At 42.7% G+C, this 22848-nt stretch overlaps 1 protein-coding gene across 13 annotated transcripts in view; it reads left to right on the top strand.

The window, feature by feature from the left end:
• The window catches only part of LOC116939852 (adhesion G protein-coupled receptor B1-like), a 218573-nt gene that overhangs the window by 182362 nt on the left and 13363 nt on the right, over positions 1 to 22848 (top strand). For 12 of the 13 annotated variants that reach the window (XM_032948762.2, XM_076065261.1, XM_076065259.1 and 9 more), the window contains 3 exons: positions 3070 to 3241; positions 17400 to 17489; positions 19565 to 19604. In XM_032948762.2, the coding sequence (XP_032804653.2) occupies positions 3070 to 3241; positions 17400 to 17489; positions 19565 to 19604 (302 nt within the window). The remainder of the gene's footprint in view (positions 1 to 3069; positions 3242 to 17399; positions 17490 to 19564; positions 19605 to 22848) is intronic. The other variant, XM_076065260.1, reaches the window with a different exon arrangement.

Raw genomic sequence — 22848 nt, 5'->3', positions numbered from 1 at the left:
CTGGAGAGCGGCCAGCAATAATCAATATCGTGTCATCTGCAAAAAGATTTACCCTGGAATGATCCAGGTCAATGCCAAAGTCATTGACATAAAGAGAGAACAAGAGGGGGCCGAGGATGGAGCCCTGTGGAACCCCTTTTGTTATCTTAACACTGTTTGACCTCCAACCATCTGTGAATACAGTTTGGGTGCGAGAAAAGAGGTAATTTTGTAACCATTTTACTGTGTTTTCAGAAAAACCAAGGCAACTTAGTTTACTAAGCAGGGTGTTGTGGTCTACTGTATCAAAAGCTTTGGACAGGTTAAGAAAAAGACAGGCACAGTACTGCTTTTTTTATCAAGGCTACTGTAAATTTGATTAAGAGAGTCTAATGCAGCAGATGTGGTGCTGTATTGTTGTTTCTCTGTGTGCCTATGTATGTCTCTCTTTGTGTGTCTCTGTGTTGTCTCTCTCTGCTTATGTGTCTGTCTGTGTGTCTCCGTGTCTGTGTTTTGTCTCTCTCTCAAATTTAGCACTCTTTGGAAGAACGTAATCAACCAGGTAGGGTGTTGACTGTTATGTTAGCCGACTCTCTGTGTTGTATTGCTCTATATTTCTAAGTTTACTAGGTTTGTTTTTTCTCATTTGTACCTGATGATGATTGCTTGTGTTGCAATCGAAACGTCCTATTATATTATTTAATTTACTTTCTTTCTACGTGACTTTACCGAAATAACCAAAAAGTAATTCCTGCAGTCACGAAAGCTCCAAATAAAGTTTAAGACGACACTTGCCACCATCCTTCAAACCCATTGGTGAAAAGAGCAATGTTTTTATATTCTTAGTTTTTTCGGTAAAGTCACGTTGAAGAGAAACAACAAAATAATAAAATATATATTATTTTATATATTATATATTATTATTTTGTTGTTTCTCTTCACGTTGAAGAGAAACAACAAAATAATAAAATATATATTATTTTATATATTATATATTATTATTTTGTTGTTTCTCTTCAACGTGACTTTACCGAAAAAACTAAGAATATGAATTACTGTAGTCACGAAAGCTTTAAATCAAAATTTAAAAAGCAATGTTTTTGTTTACATTATAATGTTTATGCGAGAGCCGGGGGATTATGGGACCCCGGGGTCCCACCATAAGGTTCATATGAAGGACCGTATAATTGCCTTTGTGGCATGTTAGAACCATCTGCAATTCTGCTTTGTTTATAATTTTCTAATAAGTTGGAATCCCTAAAAAGGCTTACCATTATCAGCAAATATACAGACAATGGAAAATAAAATTTTAACTTTTGCACCAATTTTCTCACACAGATAACAGGATTTGTGGTTGATATGGTCTCAGGTAATCCTCGTTAAATAACAAAAATGCTGAAACACTGAAAACTGCTAATTTAGTTGACATGAGGCATCGTGGCTTCATAACACCACAAGTTACGTTCATGCCGTAGCAACTTACGAAGGCTTAAAAAAAATCCCGCTACTTTTACCGACCCCAATCATTCTAAAACATTGGGAAATGCTTGTTTTTGCTGACACAGTGGAATCGTGGATATGGCCAAAGCATTTCGGCTTTATGACCACAAGCTACACTTCACGGCATCGCGGGGTGAGCAAAGGTTAATGGAATGGCAGGCGGCCAATGGCGAAAGAGGAGAACAGAGTTTTTATCTCATGTACTCAGTGGCGGCCGGTGGGTAAATGGATTGGTGTGGCACGGAACCCCATGGATGTGAGGGGCTGGTGAGGGGGAAGCAGGGGCAAAGGAAGGTGGGCGAGAGAAGGGGGTTGCGTGCATCCTGCTGATGTACTGAAGTGTGGTAACCTACAAGGACTAGCGCAGCGAGGGGCACCGGGTTTTGTGTGCGCCTTCCTTGCTCAGATGAACACCAGTGAAACTCCTGCACCCACTGTAGCTGCTGTATTGTCACTATTATAACGATCACAGTGAAATTGATTGACTACCTATGAGAAATGTATTGACTACCTATGAGATCTTCAGTCAACAGCGTGGTTGTGTAATCACCTCGCTCGTGTTTCACCGACACTCGCTTGAAAACTAAGTTACTTACATTTTGGTTCGTTTGTTGTCCTTCCCCCGCACCTCCGATTAGCACGGTTGACTACGAGCGGTGCGAAATAAGTTCAACTCCCCTACATACAGCCTGACGGCTTGCTTACTTGCAGTTTCAAGCACTTGTGAAACTACGCTTTGTCTTGTGTTACATGTAAAATTATATGCTGTTTATGAACTTTCAAATGTGCAAGCTTTTTAAAAAAATATTTTTGCATTTTCCTTCTATAGTGGGAACAGCCCAGGGTTTGCCACCTAGCCGGGTTTGACCTGATACAGTCCGACCATCAGCGTGTGTGTTCAGGCGGCAGGAATTGGTTCGTAACCAAGATTTGGCATCGCAATTGTGGTGAACTTTGTCACGATTTACTTCCCAGTGTTGAAAATGGACCCTGAGTGCAGACCTAGGGATAGCTTTGGGTTTAGCCTATGGTGGAAGAGGTGGCAACCTTCACCAGAATGGGCCAGCTGCTTCTTCAGCCTATACAGCACTGCATGTGAATGGGATGAAGTGGACAGCCTTTTTATGCAGAGAGAAAAAAGCAATTCAAGTGAGAAGTACGGTCATCTTTGTTAGTTTTTTTGTGTGTGTGTGCACGCGTGCGCTGCGCTACGAATCCGGCGGCCTGAGTCCGATTCCCGCTCACGGCCAACACCAGTGATGATTATCTGAACCGGTCCTGGGCCGGTTCCTCTAGATCGACTCAGCCTCGAATGAGTCACCTGGTACGTTGCGTAAACATCGCCACTAGAGAGACAAAGGTGGCCGGGCGTGGTGCTGGCCACGCACCCCCTCGCATACCGTGCCGGCCTGCATAGGGTGCTGCTCGCTCACAGCACTTGCCCCAACAGGTTTATTAAGGCTACACGGGGTGGATCTTTGCGTCGTGCTCCGAACGTCCTTGCGTAACAATTTTTTTGCACAATTGTCTCTCCCCCCCCCACCACCACCACCACCACCCCTTCGTTATTACCACGGCGCCCGTGTGCAGGGCGTCGCTGTGGAGCTCCTGCGTGGTGCTGCCTCTGCTCGCACTCACGTGGATGTGCGCTGTGCTCGCCATCACCGACCCGCGCTCCTTCCTCTTCCCCGTCCTCTTCTGCGTCTTCAACTCGCTGCAGGGTTTGGTCATCTTTGTCGTCAACTGCATCCTCAAAAAGGAGGCGAGTGCCGGTCGCTCCCGCGGGTCAACCTCCTCCTCCTCTTCCTCTCCTCTCCTCCTCCTCTCCTCCTCCACCCCCCCACCCCCCTCCAACAAAAAGGTGGAGCACCAATCGGTTTTGGCAGCCCGCCACGCGGAACGTCGGGCCAACGTCGTTGCGTGTGTTTACTGGGAAATTGTCCCAACGGATGTCGTTCTTCTTCAGTGGTAGAAAGAAAAAAAGTGTGATTTGCATAAGGGGTTGTTGTTGTATATAAATGGAGAGCATCCAAGAACAACGGTCGTGTGCAGCTTTGTGCGTTTGACAGGGTTAGATGCGTTGAGGGTGAGGTAGCGAATAAGCAGAAGTTCACTCCGTGCGTCAACATCCAAAATACAAAGACAGTCAACGGAAATGAATTGCATGGCATATATAAGCAACATGTATGTATTTATACCAAACGTAATGTGACAACAGTGAGCCACCTGTTTGAGGCACAAGGGACAGAATGGGGAGAGAGCAGCTACCCACCATCGTAATGAGATGTTTAGGACATTTGTTATTAGGCTGTGGAGCAGATGCATTAAGGGGGAGGTCATTGGGTGGATGCTGTTGAATTGGTAAGTTGGAATAAATCCCCTGAAGGATTTTAATGATGAGGCCGTTTTTTTGTGACTGAGTTTCAAGTGAATGGAAACCCATTTAAGCGATTAACAGTACAGTAGATGAAAAATGTCTCCTTGAATAGCTTGAACAGTGAGTCTGCCGTCAGGATACTGTATGAAATTTAGAGATTCAGAACTTGGGGAATATTTAGAGGATATAGCTGCAGTATCATGCACAAAAAGAAATACATGAATACATTCATGAATGACAGTATTCAGCAGTAGGTCTGTGATGAATGCAAACATCAATTTATTTTCCTTGCTATTACAGTATTCCCTGGTTATTAACGAGGGATACGTTTCAGATAATTAAATTGGCCCATTATTCATATTTTAGATTAATTACATTAAATATTGTTTTTAATATGCGATGACATACATGAACATTATCATAACACAAAAAAATAAAGATTGGTTATATAAAACATAAACTAAATACAAATAAATATGAAAGTATTAAATAGTGGTTTATAAATGAACTTAACCTTAAATTATTATTATGCTGCGCAATTAGCATCATCATCATCACTTTATCTCATCACCTATCCTTCTGTCGATGCAGTAGTCGTGTCGAGTTCCAGATGCAATCCAAGGATAGCCTAAATCGTGGATAGCAAGTTCGTGAAGAACGAGGGAATGCTGTACAAGTAAAAGAGAAGGAATAAATGAATTTAGTTTTATATATATGAAATTACTTATTCAATGTCGTTACTTTAGTTTTAAGTATATTCGGTTGTATAACATTTGGGTTCACCCAGTATTACCGAGAAGGGATTTAGAGGGGATTGCCGTGACTGGGTGATGAGGTGCTCCGGTACAATTCTACAAGGGAGACCATCCAAACCTGGTGGCTTGCCCGAGAGGAGAGGATTTTCGTTGGTGCTTGGTTCTACAGCATAGACAGCGGCGACCGACAGTAATTCCTTACGTCGTTTACTCTCAGGGTGTCAATAGATGCTGGGATTTATCGGTGAGATACTCGTCACGTTGTTGTGAGGTGGATAAATTCTGATGGAATTATTGAAACTGGAGGTCCATCTTGGCAGGTTTCGTGAAGATTTTTTTTATATATATGGCCTCTGAATGCATTAATTGTGTGATCTCAGTTTACGGCTCTCAGTCCAGAGAATTAGGTCGTTTCCAGGCTGAGTAGAAGCCTCAAAGTGCCTTGCGGAATTTCCATCCTGCTAAAAAATAGCGGAATTCAAGCTACACCTACTTTTGAGACGCTTAAAGAGGCCTCCAACTCTCTCTTGAAAGGCCACCTCTCTCTCTCGCTTGGCTTTCGAGCGACGACACTGAGCTTGGCATCCACGCCTGAGTGTCATGGTCATTCATGTCTGAAATAGTGTCGAGTTTTAGAATGCATTATTAGTATCGCGCATTAATCCAAATCGTTAGGCAGCTACCGGTGCATTCCTACTCAGAAGCTAGTTTCGGCAGTGTTTATTTTTCTTAATTTTAATCTCCAAACTCTTCAGGGAGCGTGTCTTCTATTGATTATGGAGACACTGAGGCTCACTTTCAAGGCTGTTGGTGGTTATTGGCTCAAATAAGGCTTTCCTACTTTAAAAAATAGCGCGAAGTGCTGAATATTATCAAAGATCTGAGAAAGAGCCACCGCATCTCTGAGGATGCTACAGACTCGCCATCAGGTATTAAAGGGCCCAACAACTCTGCATTGGAAAGGAGCCAGAAAGCAATGGGCACATGTATTGTAATGATGGAAATGACACTTGCATGCTTTGAGAGGTTTCTTCATAAGCTTTTCACATATCGGAAAATTGTCCGATAAGCAGTTTTACGAGCCCTAGACACGTGTAAAGTCCCTGGGGTCAAGTCGGGAGGTGATATTGGGCTGCAAAGGGCAGCCCAATATTCATTTGGCCCGGGATAGTGTTCAGCTACAGGGCCACGACAACATTTTAATTCCCCCACGTAATAAGGTTTCTCCAGAGGATGGCCTAGGAGGGTTTGGGCATTCTCTCTGAAGCAGAGAGGTGCCAACAGGATGGGACATGTAAATGTTCACGAGGCTTCATTTTGTTAATGGTGATAGGGTTCAAGTGAGGATCAAGTAAACCCCATCACTCTTGGGGTCTGCTATTAATACGACTGCTGGAATGTCAACACTCCCAGTGTATCAGTTGGAGTGCCCCCCCTTCCCCCCCCCCCCATTCTAATTTTGAATGAAGAGCTTGGCCAGCCGGCAATCACCGAAGCTTTTGTGTCGCTGAGGAGGGTATTAGGTGTGCTTCTTGCAGGAAGGCTCTTGTCTGCTTTCATTGTGTTCAGATGTACCAGATTGCAACTGTTTACCACTGAGAGAAACAACGCTTTGGCATTCCGGCTTTGGGAGCAGCAACAGGGAGGAGGGTTCACTTTACTTATAAAAGTATTCACCAATAGGGGATGCCAGCTTTATCTTTCTAATTGGTACAAAAGGGCATGCTTTAATGGGTATTTAATTATATTCTTGGTTCTTTCGGTAAAGTCACGTAGAAGGGAACCAATAAAATAATAAAAAAATATAAAACAATACAATTCTCACGACGTTTCGACTGCAACACAAGCAATCATCATCAGGTGTGAAAACCACAGCAAGAAATTTTGAAAAAAGGTATATAATTGTCAAACACGTCAAGGGTCACAGGTCCTTTGTAAAGGTAAGTCAAGAACACGAGGGTCATTTCCACGCAAATTCACCATTAACGTGTAGATATCAACTAGTACATCCCTAGAGAAAATAAATACGTGCGCTCTCCCCAACACTGCATTGAGCACGTACCCAACACACATTTAATGCGCTGGTTAAAGGGTAGCAAACTGGATGGCATTGACTGAGAGTTGTTGTCAATATCAAGCCGTAGGTTCCGAGCACATGACCCACACATGGCCACACGCATCCTCAGCGGTGGAGTAATAGTAGGGGTCAAGTGTTGGGCATGAGAGTGGCTGTGAAAGCTAGGGTCAGGGGAGAGCAGCATGAGTAGAGCAGAGAGAATATCACGACTCCCGTTGTGCACCAGATGGAACACAAAACACAAAAAGGAAATGTATCATAATAGCTCCGAGGAAAATCGACAAATGCCAGGCAGAAGCCACAGCACTCTTGAACGTAACTCCCTCTCTTAGGTACAGTGAGGGAAAAAAGTATTTGATCCCCTGCTGATTTTGTACGTTTGCCCACTGACAAAGAAATGATCAGTCTATAATTTTAATGGTAGGTTTATTTGAACAGTGAGAGACAGAATAACAACAAAAAATCCAGAAAAACGAATGTCAAAAATGTTATAAATTGATTTGCATTTTAATGAGGGAAATAAGTATTTGACCCCCTCTCAATCAAAAAGATTTCTGGCTCCCAGGTGCCTTTTATACAGGTAACGAGCTGAGATTAGGAGCACACTCTTAAAGGGAGTGCTCCTAATCTCAGCTTGTTACCTGTATAAGACACCTGTCCACAGAAGCAATCAATCAAACAGATACCAAACTCTCCACCATGGCCAAGACCAAAGAGCTCTCCAAGGATGTCAGGGACAAGATTGTAGACCTACACAAGGCTGGAATGGGCTACAAGACCATTGCCAAGCAGCTTGGTGAGAAGGTGAGAACAGTTGGTGCGATTATCCGCAAACGGAAGAAACACAAAATAACTGTGAACCTCCCTCGGCCTGGGGCTCCATGCAAGATCTCACTTCGTGGAGTTGCAATGATCATGAGAACGGTGAGGAATCAGCCCAGAACTACATGGTAGGATCTTGCCAATGATCTCAAGGCAGCTGGGACCATTGTCACCGAGAAAACAATTGGTAACACACTACGCCGTGAAGGACTGAAATCCTGCAGTGCCCGCAAGGTCCCTCTGCTCAAGAAAGCACATATACATGTCCGTCTGAAGTTTGCCAATGAACATCTGAATGATTCAGAGGACAACTGGGTGAAAATGTTGTGGTCAGATGAGACCAAAATGGAGCTCTTTGGCATCAACTCAACTCGCCGTGTTTGGAGGAGGAGGAATGCTGCCTATGACCCCAAGAACACCATCCCCACCGTCAAACATGGAGGTGGAAACATGCTTTGGGGCTGTTTTTCTGCTGAGGGGACAGGACAACTTCACCGCATCAAAGGGACGATGGACGGGGCCATGTACCATCAAATCTTGGGTGAGAACGTCCTTCCCTCAGCCAGGGCATTGAAAATGGGACGTGGATGGGTATTCCAGCATGACAATGACCCAAAACACACGGCCAAGGCAACAAAGGAGTGGCTCAAGAAGAAGCACATTAAGGTCCTGGAGTGGCCTAGCCAGTCTCCAGACCTTAATCCCATACAAAATCTGTGGAGTGAGCTGAAGGTTCGAGTTGCCAAACGTCAGCCTCGAAACCTTAATGACTTGGAGAAGATCTGCAAAGAGGAGTGGGACAAAATCCCTCCTGAGATGTGTGCAAACCTGGTGGCCAACTACAAGAAACGTCTGACCTCTGTAATTGGCAACAAGGGTTTTGCCACCAAGTACCAAGTCATGTTTTGCAGAGGGGTCAAATACTTATTTCCCTCATTAAAATGCAAATCAATTCATACCATTTTTGACATGCGTTTTTCTGGATTTTTTTGTTGTTATTCTGTCTCTCACTGTTTAAATAAACCTGCCATTAAAATTATAGACTGATCATTTCTTTGTCAGTGGGCAAACGTACAAGATCAGCAGGGGATCAAATACTTTTTTCCCTCACTGTAATGGTCCACAGAGCTATTTAGCCGTTCGGATAACTCTTGCCACAGATACAGCGCCGCTGACTACGGAAATGTACGTTGATGTGTTTCCTCACTGGAGGACATTGTCCAATGTTTTGTTCGTTTTAATGTACGATTTTTCTTTCCACCTGAGCATTGTCTCGCATTGTAACTGTACTCTTCCGATAAATCACACCTATTTATTCCTAAAGAAGATAGAGATATTTAATGTTATTTTGAATAGTTTTAATCTACCCAAAATAAAATTACTCAGAAAACCGTGGTATTTCTAATGACGTTGGGGTGATGCAGATGCATCACGCGACTTTATTCCTCTTTCAAGCAGACTGGTATCAGCACGAATAATGATGAAACGCCGTGTTACAGGGCATTTTCCTGTGAACTTTCCACAATCAGCAGCTCGACACCAGACAGATATGAGGCTGTATTTATGGAATGGTTCAAAAGCATGTTTTTTTTTTAATTCACACTCAGCTCACTGCTGTCCAGTGATGAAGAATATATTTAGAATGCAATTGACTGTCTGGGTAGTTAACACTTATTCACATGGGGACTCTCATGAATGACATGAACAGCATCTTAGTGCATCATTAATCACGCTTTGATAGGCTGTGTATCTTCTAAAACAGTGGTTCTCAACCGGGGGTACGCGGACCCCTGGGGGTACGTGGCAAAATCCCAGGGGGTATGAGAGGTGATTTATAAATGTGTGAATTTATATCATATATTAGAGTCATTGGTGATTAATCATATATGAATCTGCTAAAATAAAATCGCTACAGTACAATTTAAATCCATACGCAACCTAAAACGATTTAAAACACCTTTCTAAACTCATTGATCGTCAGCAATTTGGTTTCCAAGAGTAACCAGTGAGCGTGAACAAATTACGTCATGCATGCAGAGCTTCCATTGAAATTCTATTTGCTTGCAGTTACAAGCTCGTTAGCATACCTCACTAAGTGGACAATTGATTAAAATATTGATGTTCATTAGTCATACATTTATTTCTCAGAACCATGTTGGGTTAGGCAAGGGGGATTACTCGGTTGAAACAAAATTCAGCAAGAGGTACAGTTACCAAACAAGGTTGAGAACCACTCCTCAAAACAATCCAGCTCTTATTTGATACAGAAGTTCTGAACTAATATTATTTTTCATCTTGTTTTATTGTAAGTGGCCTGCTTTTAACTGCTCATTTGGGATTCACTCCTCTCACTGTATACTGCTTCTTATATACCTTACTAATAGCGTGAATGCACTGCTGGATGAAAACCTCCCCAACCCATCGCCACAGCCGTTTGTACAAAATGTGCCGTGTAGCGCTACGAGGCGGTCCAAAATTAAAGGTGCGGTATGTGAACAAACTTCATATTAATATTGTACTGAAGGCCAACTAATCAATTATTCTTATTCTGTGTGAAAGGATATTGACCCCTACACATCATTTGGCCTTGATAAAACTAGCTTTGCCTCTGGGTGGTAGCCTTCGAGCCTGCAAAGAGTGTAACACAATCCATCGGCTACATCGTCACTGCAAATGGCTTGTATCGAATGAAGAATTCCATGACTACATATGGAGGACGATGGCCTGACTGCTGAGCAGATCTACATAACAGATGGTCGTGAAAGGACATGCTCTCCAAATCTCCGTCTGCCCAGTCCAAGGTCAAGGTTTTTAGTTACGGAGATGACAGGCGCAGATGAGTGCCACAGGGACTTACTTAGGCAGGTTAAACTATCTGTGGGACAGCAGGCACACTGCTGAGTGCAGCTGCAAAAAAAGCCTCATTCCACCACGCAACAGCAGTCTGATATTCACCTCTCTCTGGAGCTCGTGTGTGGTGTTTTATATATATACGGCAAACCCTTGTTAATTCGACACATATGGGGCTCTGGCCTTGCCGAATTATCCAATATTCCGAATGATGTACAGTGCCTCCTGCCACAATAGGAAAAAAAATTATAATTTGTTTTCCAAACTCTTCACACACCATACGCAATGACACACACCCTGCATCAGTTCTATCCAAAACTTTGGATTTGTCTCGCAGACGAAGGGATTTATACTCCAGTCCCTTTCTATTACTTCTTGATGTAGGTGTAGATGACATTTCTGAGAGGGTTGGCTTGCGCACAGTGCACAAACAAGGTAAAGTCAAAAGAAACAGCTCTGTACTAACGCTCACCATGCACGCCGCCACCAGGCTGAGTCACTGTTTTGGTCGTGGCGCGTGGCTTCGCTCCACGTGTATGCCGAAATTGAACCATTCGGTACGCCGAAAGCACAGCCGTGCCAAATTATCCCAAATTACGAATGATCAAATACGGAAATAACGAGGTTTTACTGTATAACAGTTTTATTGGATCAATGCACCGTGTGTAATCAAGTGTGACTACAAACGTATCCAATGTCTCTGAGGTGCAGGACATCGTGACAACACGAACCAGCGGGAGGGGGGGGAATAACTCCACGTGTCTGCGAAATAGCATGGGAATAGAGGGAAAGGAACGGTCCTAGACCAGTTTAGGAACTCAGTTTATGTCAGGGAGCTGGTGATGGATTGAGGGGAAGAGGGGGAACGTGAGATGTATACGTGCGTTTTTTCTGTGGATAATAATAATCATCATTTACAGCGCTTTTCCAATTCACTGCCAGATAAAAGCCCTCATCATGCCTTGACGGCCATGGAGGTTGTTCGACCATATTTCACCACGCTGGTCAGTGCGGGGTCCGTAAAGGGTGGTGGGGAGGACCGGTTCATGTATCACTCGCCACTGATGTTAGCCATGACCAGGAATACAACCCAGGCCTGCAGCTTCAAAGCACAGTGCACTGAACACTACGCCACCACCCCTTCTCGGTGTTCTGTGGGTGCTCTATTTTTTTGTATTCCTTCATGATAACAAATGCCGATAAAAAAACAAATATCCATTGCCACTTGGTTAGACTTTGCTCAATAAGCAAATATAACAATATTTGAGGTAAAATAGTGAGCCGTACGTCTACATGTTGTGATATATTGCTTCGGTTACACCAAAAGAAATCCACGCAGAGATAGAGCTCTACATGGACATTACCCAAAGCGACTTACAGCATGCTAATGCTCTCCAGAGATGTGTGGTATACCAAGTGAAATTATGTAACCGAATTTTCTTCCAAATTTACCAATCGCATTCTTTCATCACTGCTCCCTCTAACCTACCCATTAAAATGTTCCCATTATGTTAATGTAGTGCATTTCGCACTCATTTTTGCCAATTTTAATTCAAAAGGGGGAAACGTGAGAGGAAAGCCTCAGCTAGAGTTCACAGCCAAGCAGAAGTCAATATTGTCCATGAGATGTTTTTGGGTTAGTTCGTGTAAATATACATGTTTTTGTTCAGCCCGCCACCACATTTATATGTACGTGATCTAACCCAAAAGCGTCTGTTATGGATCACAAAACAACTTCTTCCTTAAGGAGTGTAGTAAGTGGGCATGAGGGGTCAAATGTACAAGATAAGGGAGATAATTATAGGCAAAAGCAAGACGTTAAAAATCAAAACATTAACAGTCCAGTTCAGGGATTGGGAGAACCTAAAGTGCTTCTAAAAGAACAAAGTTTTAAATTTCTAGATAATTAAAGTGATGACCAGGCTATCCATGTTTCATATAGTGCAATAGAAGCAGCATAATGGACTCTGCACAAAACACTTTGGGGTAAGGTAAAATGAAAACTACCAAATAACTAAAAAGCATAAAGAACAAGTGAAGTGTATCAAGAACCATGTAAATGCCGCACGCAAGTTAGAATACAACAATACTCTGTAAATCCGCTTCGATAAGAATTGGAACAGAAATTGGTGAACACAATCACCAGTGTGATTGAAGAAGCCGGCATCAACGAAGGGGGTGCTCAATAGCACATAGACTAGATTTAAAGCTTTCATGAATGCAGGAATTAATATTCTTGGGTCTTTCGGTAAAGTCGCGTAGATAGGTTCAAAGAAAAACAACAAAAACTACGACGTTTCGATCACAACACAAGCGGTCGTCTTCAGGAAAAGGGGGTTAGCTTCCAAGGCAAACTGTTAATAAGGAGTTTGAAATTGGCATAGCCCAAATGTCAGCAGCCAATGATAATGCAAGTGGTGGGCAGCCCAACCCGACGGTGGTTGGTTTTCCACCAATCAAAGGGCTGGCAGGTGAAAATGAGCATGTTAATGAGAGATTAGCATGTTAATGGCAGATCGCAGAGCCGCACGCCGACCCGTGCGTCGCGGCTCTGCAATCTACTAATTTAACTAGTGCAGGATCATACTTGGATATCTACAGCTGAAAAACACCGATCATTTTTCTGATGATGTTCTAGATTGCCTACCTAAATAGATAAATATTTGCAGTATTAATAATGGAACAACTTCAAACGACATGGTGTAAATTGAGATCATAAAGACAATTAGAGCCAGATTTTGAAAACCAAATAAATATTTGACCAATTTTTCTTCATGTTTATGCATAAATAAAATACTTTTATCCTGGAATGTTTTGTCAGTTCTTAAATTCACACGTGGAGGCAAAATTGATTCGTGAGTTAAAACCCATTCGCCTTCTTTCACATGTACATTTAAACTTTTTGAACCATGGCCCTTCTATCCACAATGCCAAATATCAGCAGAGTCGTGCTGACCCGTGATCCTTCCCACTTTTCCCCCCCGAGAATTTGAAAATTGAAGGCAGAGTGTGGAAGGGGGCCTGGGACGGATTCCAAACCCACCCTATTGTCTATAGCATTTACAGATTTCAGTATGGACACAGACCATGAGGTGCTGCATTCATCCTATTATCAGTAATAATTCATAAAGACTCATGATGATGATATACAGTGAGGGAAAAAAGTATTTGATCCCCTGCTGATTTTGTACGTTTGCCCACTGACAAAGAAATGATCAGTCTATAATTTTAATGGTAGGTTTATTTGAAAAGTGAGAGACAGAATAACAACAACAAAATCCAGAAAAATGCATGTCAAAAATGTTATAAATTGATTTGCATTTTAATGAGGGAAATAAGTATTTGACCCCTCTGCAAAACATGACTTAGTACTTGGTGGCAAAACCCTTGTTGGCAATCACATAGGTCAGACGTTTCTTGTAGTTGGCCACCAGGTTTACACACATCTCAGGAGGAATTTTGTCCCACTCCTCTTTGCAGATCTTCTCCAAGTCATTAAGGTTTCGAGTCTGACGTTTGGCAACTCGAACCTTCAGCTCCCTTCACAGATTTTCTATGGGATTAAGGTCTGGAGACTGGCTAGGCTTTTGAATAACATCTCCCCACTCTCATCTACCTTCCACCTCACTTATCCTGCACTCGGTAGCTCTGCTCTCAGCGACTCCGCACACAGCGTCTTCGCACACATAAACTCCACATCTCCACCGCTGCCCTCACCTTCGCTCGCTCAGACCCGCTCACCCGTCTGTCCCGGGCGGGGGGATCAACAAACACCCGCCCGGCGACGGCATGAGGGTTGAGGTTCCATTGACGGCTGGAGCGGCAGCGGCGAGATGACTTCACTCTTCGACCCCGGCAACATCTTCCTCTACGCTCACACACACCGCCTTATATCCCTCTGCTAATTATCCGAGACCTATCGTGCGTCACTTTAAGCTCTCGCCAGGCCGGCGCCTGTCGGCCCATCAATCAACCCTTATCTCCCGTCACCCTTGCAACACCTCCGGTCTCAACGTGCACAAACGGTCGACCCCGTTTGCACCTGCTTCGCCCCTTAACAACTGGCGGTTTGTCCGTGCAAACCTCATGTTGCACACGCGCACCTGTTTGCCCTCAGTGGCCCTCGGTTAACTGTGCGCACCGTGTATTTCACTCCTCTACACTAGCATAGAAGACGCTGAAGATGGTGAGTGATTATGAAGCGAATGATTGAAGAAAATGAAATGTTTGACAGCAATGAAAATTTCATTTTTACCGCTGTAGCCGCGATGGGTCATACGCTCGTATCCAAAGTTCTCATAATAATAACTTGGCTCGATTTAAGGCACCTATTAACGCGTACCTATTACACCTTCAGAAGGGATGTTTGTTGCTGGCCTTTTGGGCCTCTGTTCAGCAACCCTTATTTAAAGAAATCCTGTTATAGTTACGAATAATACCATAATAGAGATTTTTTGGGGGTTAGATCTCGTAAGTATAAATGTGTCGTTATACCCACCACCACCCGACACAGCCAATTAGTAAGGTTTGTCACGGAAACAAAACAGCCTCATCAGGCGTTAGCTAGAATAATACCATACTGTGCGCATGGCAGACTGGTCATGTTATCCTTCATTATCATGAATAATATTCGCACGTTGATTTTGTTTTCACAGATTTTGGGATTGAAACTCAGTAGGGGGCAGCACTTTCTCACCCACTCTGACATATAGAGTAATTTATTTTTTCAGAGCTGGAATTTTGGCCAAATTGAGTACAGGACCAATTGAATGTGATGATGTGTGTGTTTGTGTGTAGTCGTTAGTGACTGGGCTGAGAACATCAACTCACCACACTTGAGAATCAAGGTTAAGCACAGAGCTAAGGCTCTTTCTCAGCAGTGCAAACTCGGGGCTCTGACCTCTGAGCCACATGGCCACTTCATACGCTTAACTACCTCGCATTAGTATACAGGAGGTTGTGAGTTCGATCCCAACCCTGACTCCTGAATATTTTTGGAGTTTGCATGTTTTCCCTGTGTTCGTGTGTATTTTTCTCGGGGTCAACATGCGTTTAGAGTATTTGGCTGCTACACATTTACCACGCGATAAGCCACTTCGTTGGGCTATCATTTGTGGCAAGTTGCCTTCTGAAACAGAGCTATATAGCTCAAGTGGGCCTTACCTGGTAAAAGAAAAATATTATAGTTTTAAGCACTTGACTTTACCGCTGCATCACAGAGTATCCTCACCACCTAATCTTAGATTTTAAAAAACGCTGACATACATTTAGGAAATGTTTCTACAAATGTTCCAGAGTTGTAATCTGCCACCAAACAACCAGACGTTTTCTCATTGAGCCACCACACACTCGGCCAAGCTTAAATAATGTGCTGGCTGATTGAAAATTATATTTCAGGTTGGCCAAATGCCCAACCTCATGACCAGCAGATGTGTGGCTTCCTGGTGGCCCAGTCTGATGCTAACAGCTATCCTGAACTGGTCCTTATCCTGTGTTGTAATAGTGTCTGTTATTTCCGAATCTATTAAATGTGATGAACAACTTAATATTACCACTCCTTATGTAAGCATCTTCGATCTCTTATTATGAACAGGACTATTTTAATCTTTATTTCTGACCACTCTTCCTTCAACTTAATTTAAATAATCTCTTTCTGCCAGTCACTTGGTACTTCAGCTGCTGCTCTCTCCACGGCAGCAGCTGTTTGTAAGTCTTGCCATGTGGCTCAAGTGCAACTATATATTTTTTATATGCGAATTAACTCTACGTCCTAAATTTATTTAATGGAATATTTTTGTAACTCTTTAAATTAAATGAGTGTTGTAAAATATGGTTTATAAGAGCATGATGCTATTTGGGCTATGTACGATGCGAGAGAAGTTCAACATGCATACAATTACAAATTTAAAAGTGAATAAAGTTCACATCTATATACATAATTCGACATTTCCCAGAATACAGCCAAATATGCAAAAGTAAACCAGTTAAGTGGCAGCGATATTGCCCTAAAGCACGTAGTCTCGTTACAACAATTAGTGAAACATGCATACTTTGCTTATGGGGTTACTGTCACTGTATAAGGGTTGTTACGCTGGACTTGCAATCCAGAGGTCTCCAGTTTGATCTCCCGGCGTGGCGATTGAAACAATGGTGCATGTTTATTAAATCCACACCCCCGCCCCTGTCCACCCAACATCAGTGTACACGGGGTGCACCAATCAGTCAATCATCAGGCGGTGAGATAAAGTGTCGCTACTCCCACCTCTTTAAAGGCATCTGGGCAGCATGGAAGTCAAAACCTCTCCAGAGGAGCTCTCCAGAGCTTCCTCTCGTGGAGGCCATTCTGACAGAAGTGACGTGAGCAGGCAATTTCAGGGCTGAACCTCGAAAGCGTTTGCCCACCTAATTTACTTATTTACTATTTTTTTCCGGTAAAGTCACGTAGGTAAAAAAAAATAAAAGAAAAAGAAATGAAAAAAAACAGCTAAATTAAATCACGACGTTTCGGGCGCAACACAAGCGTCCTTCTTCAGGTGAGGACAACGTAGCGAAAGCACAAACGCTTCAGTGTGTCTCAGAGATGGCTGGGACGAGGGATTATATAGAAGTCGCGGGGCATGGAGGGAGGGGGGCATGGTGAGTGTGGGGGCTGGGTGTGGGCTGGGAGGAGAAGTTGCGAAACCGATGGTGCACTGGGAGGCAACTGGTGGAGCCGAGACTGAGGCTTTGTGATGTAGATGGCGGAAGTAGATAAGCCAGCTAGGATTAAGCTGCATTTTGTTATGCTGCCGGGTGGGTAAGTTAGCAATGCGCAGGCTAACTCCGTATGGAGTTGAAACTAAAACAACGTGTGGTACACACTATCATGGCGATGGTAGTGTGTGAAACTGGGGGTAACAGACTGGGAATATGGATATGTTCATGAAAATAAATCTAAACCGGCTGTCTAGCAGTAAACTGCCCGGTAGCTAAAGTTTACTGTTACCCGTGTGCATTTTTCTTTACTCAAAACACACTCGTGTATGTTGTTGTCCTTCAGGTTCAAAATGCATTTAAGTTTCGTATCACGGGTCGCCTTGATCCAAGTGAAGCTTGCGGCTACTTCCCCAATGGGCAAGCTCAAATTATGGTAAGGGACAAGGTATTAACATATATTGTAAGGTAACAAATTCAAATTCGATATGCAGCTCCAATGACAGGTCTCAAAACAATATAGGTGTTAGGGCGTGTTCGATTAACCAAATGATAATGGTTGTCACAAATCATATGCATGAATCACGTACTATGGTGGGGTGAAAAACGAAACCACGTGAGCATTCTACATTGTCGTTCCATGTAGAGGGCAATATATACGGCAGAACTTAGCACTGGCGGTGGGACATATGTGGCATGGAATGTGTCACATCGGGAAAACAAGGGAATCTATGGCAGTGAAGTGTTGTAACATCAGAGGCACATGAAGGGTTCAGATCCTCTCCTCTGCTACGGTGTCCAAGAGCAATGCCACGACAAAGTCTGTATTGGCCCATAGACATATAACTGCCTACCAGTGGTGAGAGTCTCCCTTATATGGGAAATGCTGAGTCACAATCACAATTGTGACGTCCGCCGCACATCGTGAACGTTACAGTTTAGCCAGAGTTTTTGTTGTGAAATTATAAACTGAAAGTTTGTAGTATTAGCAAGCAGCTGTCCGCATTAAGCCAGGTTCTCAGATGTAGTCAAGCTGATTACCTCTCCGACCCAGTCATAAACTACTGCACAAAATAAATGATCATGTTAAATTGGGCTTTACACTCATTTTGGCTAAACTCCAGCTCTGAGAAGTAAACTATTGGTTTGGCGTGGAAATGTGATGAACGCTTCTCTCTGTAGCAGGGTGGGTGAAAAGGTGCGACCCTCTCCTGTGTGAATAAAAGCTTATTTGAGTTCTCAGAAGCAGCTCTGCGATATCCCTTTCTGTAAACCACTCTCTGGAAGAAACGATATTTTTTTCTGAATGAGTTCTCACCTAGTTGAAATTAAAGCACTCTATCTGGAAACCATCACTTGTACAGCAGCGCTGATTGTAATCACAGTGTTATTATCGAAGAATATTCATCTTACTTAAGGTTATAGCCAACTGGGATTTTCAACATATATGGCTTCGTAGTAACAGAAAACATTACATCTAAGGTGCATGCTGTAGCTACATGGGTTTGCGTCACAATTTTTTTGTTACATGGCCTCACTGGAGCACACAATTTGGCTCGCTTCGCTACCTCTACGAGGATTCCCCTGGCAGCTCTTTCTCCCTGTCTCTCCGTCCCTCACTCTCAGCTGCCCGGAGATGGAGTGCCAGCAGGCATCGCCCTAGATCCATTGTCCTTTTGAATATCGCAGCTTTCCCCACTCCTAACCTGTCTCCTGGGGAAGCTGCCTGTGTCTCAGAGAGTATCACTACACCGGTGGCTTTCCAGCTTTTTAAAGCTAATTTTTTTTTATTATGTTAGAGCCATATTTTAGATTACAGAGGGAAGGGATCTTACACCCCACAGCATTGCGAAATGTGAAGGAAAATGGGTTAAAGGTAAATGCCACCGAAAGTATTGAAATCGTTTTAAGGTAACAATGTTTGTGACGGTTGAGGTTGGAGGAGCCTTACATAACGTAATAAGATTTTCGAACAGGAATGCATGCCTTGTCGAGACCTATGGAAACCAGCTGGTGGGGTGGGTTAGGCCTGCATCAGGGGAAACGATGCCATGTTGTTGAACGATGTCTAAATTAACAGCGACCGAATGTTTAGATTTCTAACACGTCGTTCATAATGAAGGTGGCGAAGGTTTTTATTTCATACGTGTGATATATGTGTTGCTTATGAAGTTGTGCTATTTAAAATGGTAGACCTTTTAAAATATTGAATTGTATTTATCGTAATCGGTATTCACCTTAACTCTTTGTAGTTAGGCTTTAATGTAATTTATATACTCTTTGGGTCTTTCGGTAATTTACATGTCATCACTTGAGTGCTTATTTAAGGAATGGCTATAAATATTAGTTTTAGTGTTTTTGAATAATATTGTTAAAGCAGGTAACATTTAATTTTAATGTTTTAACCTATTCTTACATGAGGTTTTATTGCCAGAAAGGGTAAAACGTAATCTTATATTTTGATACTGGCAAGGGAGGTCCCATGATTGTAAATTCATGTTTGTGTTACAGACGGAGTTTGAAAAAGACATCGACCTCACGTGTCAATCAGGTAACAAACACAAAGACCCCTCTGTATAGCCTTAACAGACTGTAGGGGCAAGTGCTGTTAGTGAGCACCTATGAAGGCCGGCACGGTACACGAGGGGGTGGGTGGCCAGCACCACGCCTGGCCGCCTTTGTCTCCCCAGCGGTGATGGTTACACTCCACACGAGGTACTCATTTGAGGCTGACTCGACCTTTGGTAACACAATCACAAACGAATATGGAATGATCGGTCCACGTCTGCAGCTCAGAGTAAAGTAGCACTGAGCCATATTCAGTCAAAACTAATGTTGATTTTTTTTTTACTTAATTCTACGCTGCTTTTTTTTTAAGTCCTAGCCAACTTTTGTTACAGGAAATGTATTGAATGTACTATTTATTTATGTTAGTGCACTGTTTTATTTACTTTATTTATTTTGCAATGTGGTTGTTTTTGCACTGTTTTCCATTCGGTTATTTTTCTCTTTAATTTCTACTCGGGGAGGTTCCCGTCATTGAGCGAAGCCACCCCCCCATCCCCCCACGCCTGGGTGCCCCCCACTTGGGTGCCCCCCACTTGGGTGCCCCCCACTTGTGTGCCCCCGCCCCTCTCGTATGACGACCTCCAGCCCCTCCCCCAGCCACAGCCTCCACCCAGATACCCCCCACCCCACCGCGTGCCCCCTACCCTAGCCACCCCCACCCGTAGCCATCAAGATATGAAATTATCACCACGATAAACTGATAACGCTTCGTTTAAAATTCGTGGAGCTATGAGGTAAATAAGAGCAAAACCAAAAGTTACGTTCAGGGTTTTGCTGGAAGGTCACAACTTGGCAAACACACCTGTGAATTTTGGTTTAACACGTAGGCTTTCACGACCAATATTATTCATAATAAAGGTTTGTGGGTTAGATCGCGTTTATTTATAAATGTGCCGTAACCCTCCACCACCCGACACGGCCAATCAGCAAAAAAAGTGTCACGTTGACAAAAGACAAATAATTCACTACTTCAGCCCACCGGTGTGTTGAAGAGTTAATCCACATTTACAGTTTGAGTACGACGTTTCGCTGGTAAATACTTCCAGCATCATCGGGCAATTCGCCAGAATGGTAAAGCCCTCGCTTGCTCCCGGTCTTAAATAGAGCAGCAGGGTGATGTCATCATTTAACTCATTTCAGGTGCAGTGATTATATAATCGATTATTAATCAGTCATTGGTTATGATTAGTAATGAGTTGTAGATTAGTAATTCTTTAAATCAAAATGTAATGTGTATTATTTAATGTCGATATTTATCTCATGGACTTATTGAAGGTGGACTTGGAACAAAATTGTAACAACAACAAAATAGGCAAATAAGAGTGCGGTGGAGTGTTTTGGAAAATTGAATTTGAAAAGGAAAAGATAGCCACAAATCTAGAATAGATATCCACTGGTTTCATAATAAAGGTTTTTGGGTTAGATCACGTTATTTATAAATGTGTCGAAACCCTCCACCACCCGACACGGCCAATCAGCAAAATAAAGTGTCACGTTGACAAAAGACAATTAGTTCACTACTTTGGCCCACCGGTGTGTTGAAGAGTGAATCCACAACATTGACCGAGAGCAAGTGAGGGCTTTACCATGGCAAATTGCCCAATGATGCTGGATGTAATTACCAGCGAAACGTCGTATTCAAACTGTCAATGTTGTGGATTCACTCTTCAGCACACCGGTGGGCTAAAGTAGTGAACTATTTTGTCTTTTGTCAACGTGACACTTTATTTTGCTGATTGGCCGTGTCGGGTGGTGGAGGGTTTCGACACATTTATAAATAACGCGATCTAACCCAAAAACCTTTATTATGAATAGTATTGGTCAAGAAAGCCTTCGTGTTAAACTGATCCACTGGTTTATTTCGAGAGGGAATGTTTCCTTAAGTGCATATTGTTGATTGCTTTGTAGTAGATCAGCTGACATAAATGGAGCAAAACCTCATAAACAGACAAATAATTTGCATGAAGAGATGAAAGATTATATTCCCACTGAGAAGCAGGAGAAAGAGAACCCTGTGGAGTAGAAACCAAATGCACATTTCAGACATCGTATGAACCGGTCAGAAAAGTAAGTTGGCTCAGATGAAACACACCGGTGGAAGGGGGCAGACGGGGGGGATGATGACTGATGCATGAGATTGGTGACCACGATGGAGATGGAGTGATGGGATTATCTCATGTGCAGGAGCGGAATGGATTGAGAGGTACAGATCATGAGCAAAGGTGACCGTGTGGATTGATCCTCGGCTGTTGGTGATGATGATCACGATGATGGTATTAATACCGAGAACGTAATTCCTTAAAAATAACTTTACTATGTTATCTTTCCTACATTTGACATATATCCTCATCTGTTTACATATTATTGCAATATTCACCCTATATCTGTTTAATATTTATCTAACTGAATAATACAAGTAAATTATAAAACACATTTTGCAAATCAAAATTGTAATTGTGCTATCATTATATAAATAATATTGGTCTACAATTTTTGAGACGTCGTCCGCTTCAGAGATTAAATGTGCTGTTTATTATGTATTTTGATGTGCTGAATTAAAATATGACAATTAAAACAACTGATTGACTACTGTTCCGAAGATATTTAAGTTTTTACATTTTACGTCTATGTATCTTGTGTACATTGTAGAGTTTTACTCATAAATTGTAAACCAAGGTCTTTTCATGTGTTTATGGTTGCTTTACATAATAACATGTCACCTGTCCTGTTCATGTAACACTTTAAAAATAAGCGAAAGGGTTATATACATAAAATGTATTACGAAACAAAAGGCAAAAAACTATTATGTTAGTATAAGTACATAGTTTAGTCCTTATTCAGTGTCTCCTCGGTGCTTCTTGGCTTGTCTCTTGTATTCATTAAATTGAGCATCTCTTTTCACTGCCCAGCCATAGTCTGCAAGCATTGATGGGCTCCATTTGCCCTGATAGCGTTTCTCCATTGTTGCAATGTCCTGGGTGAAATCACTCGCCATGCCCGTCGCTCACTGCTCCGCAGTTCGGTGGGAAAAAATCTATATGAGGGTGGGAAAAAATCTCGATGAGAGTGCAAAAAAATTATCTTTAGTGACATGTTGCAATCAAGGCTTTTGTATGCCTTGAGGAGGTTTTCCAACAACTCCCTGCAGTTGTCTGCCTTGTTGTTTCCGAGAAAATTTGTTGACACTAACTGGAAGGCTCTCCATGCCGTCTTTTCCTTGCCAAGCA

This window comes from Petromyzon marinus, chromosome 7, assembly GCF_048934315.1.
Source record: "Petromyzon marinus isolate PM22_M1 ecotype Great Lakes invasive population chromosome 7, UKy_Petmar_22M1.pri1.0, whole genome shotgun sequence".
Lineage (NCBI taxonomy): Eukaryota > Metazoa > Chordata > Hyperoartia > Petromyzontiformes > Petromyzontidae > Petromyzon > Petromyzon marinus.
This window is presented reverse-complemented; position numbering and strand designations above follow the sequence as displayed.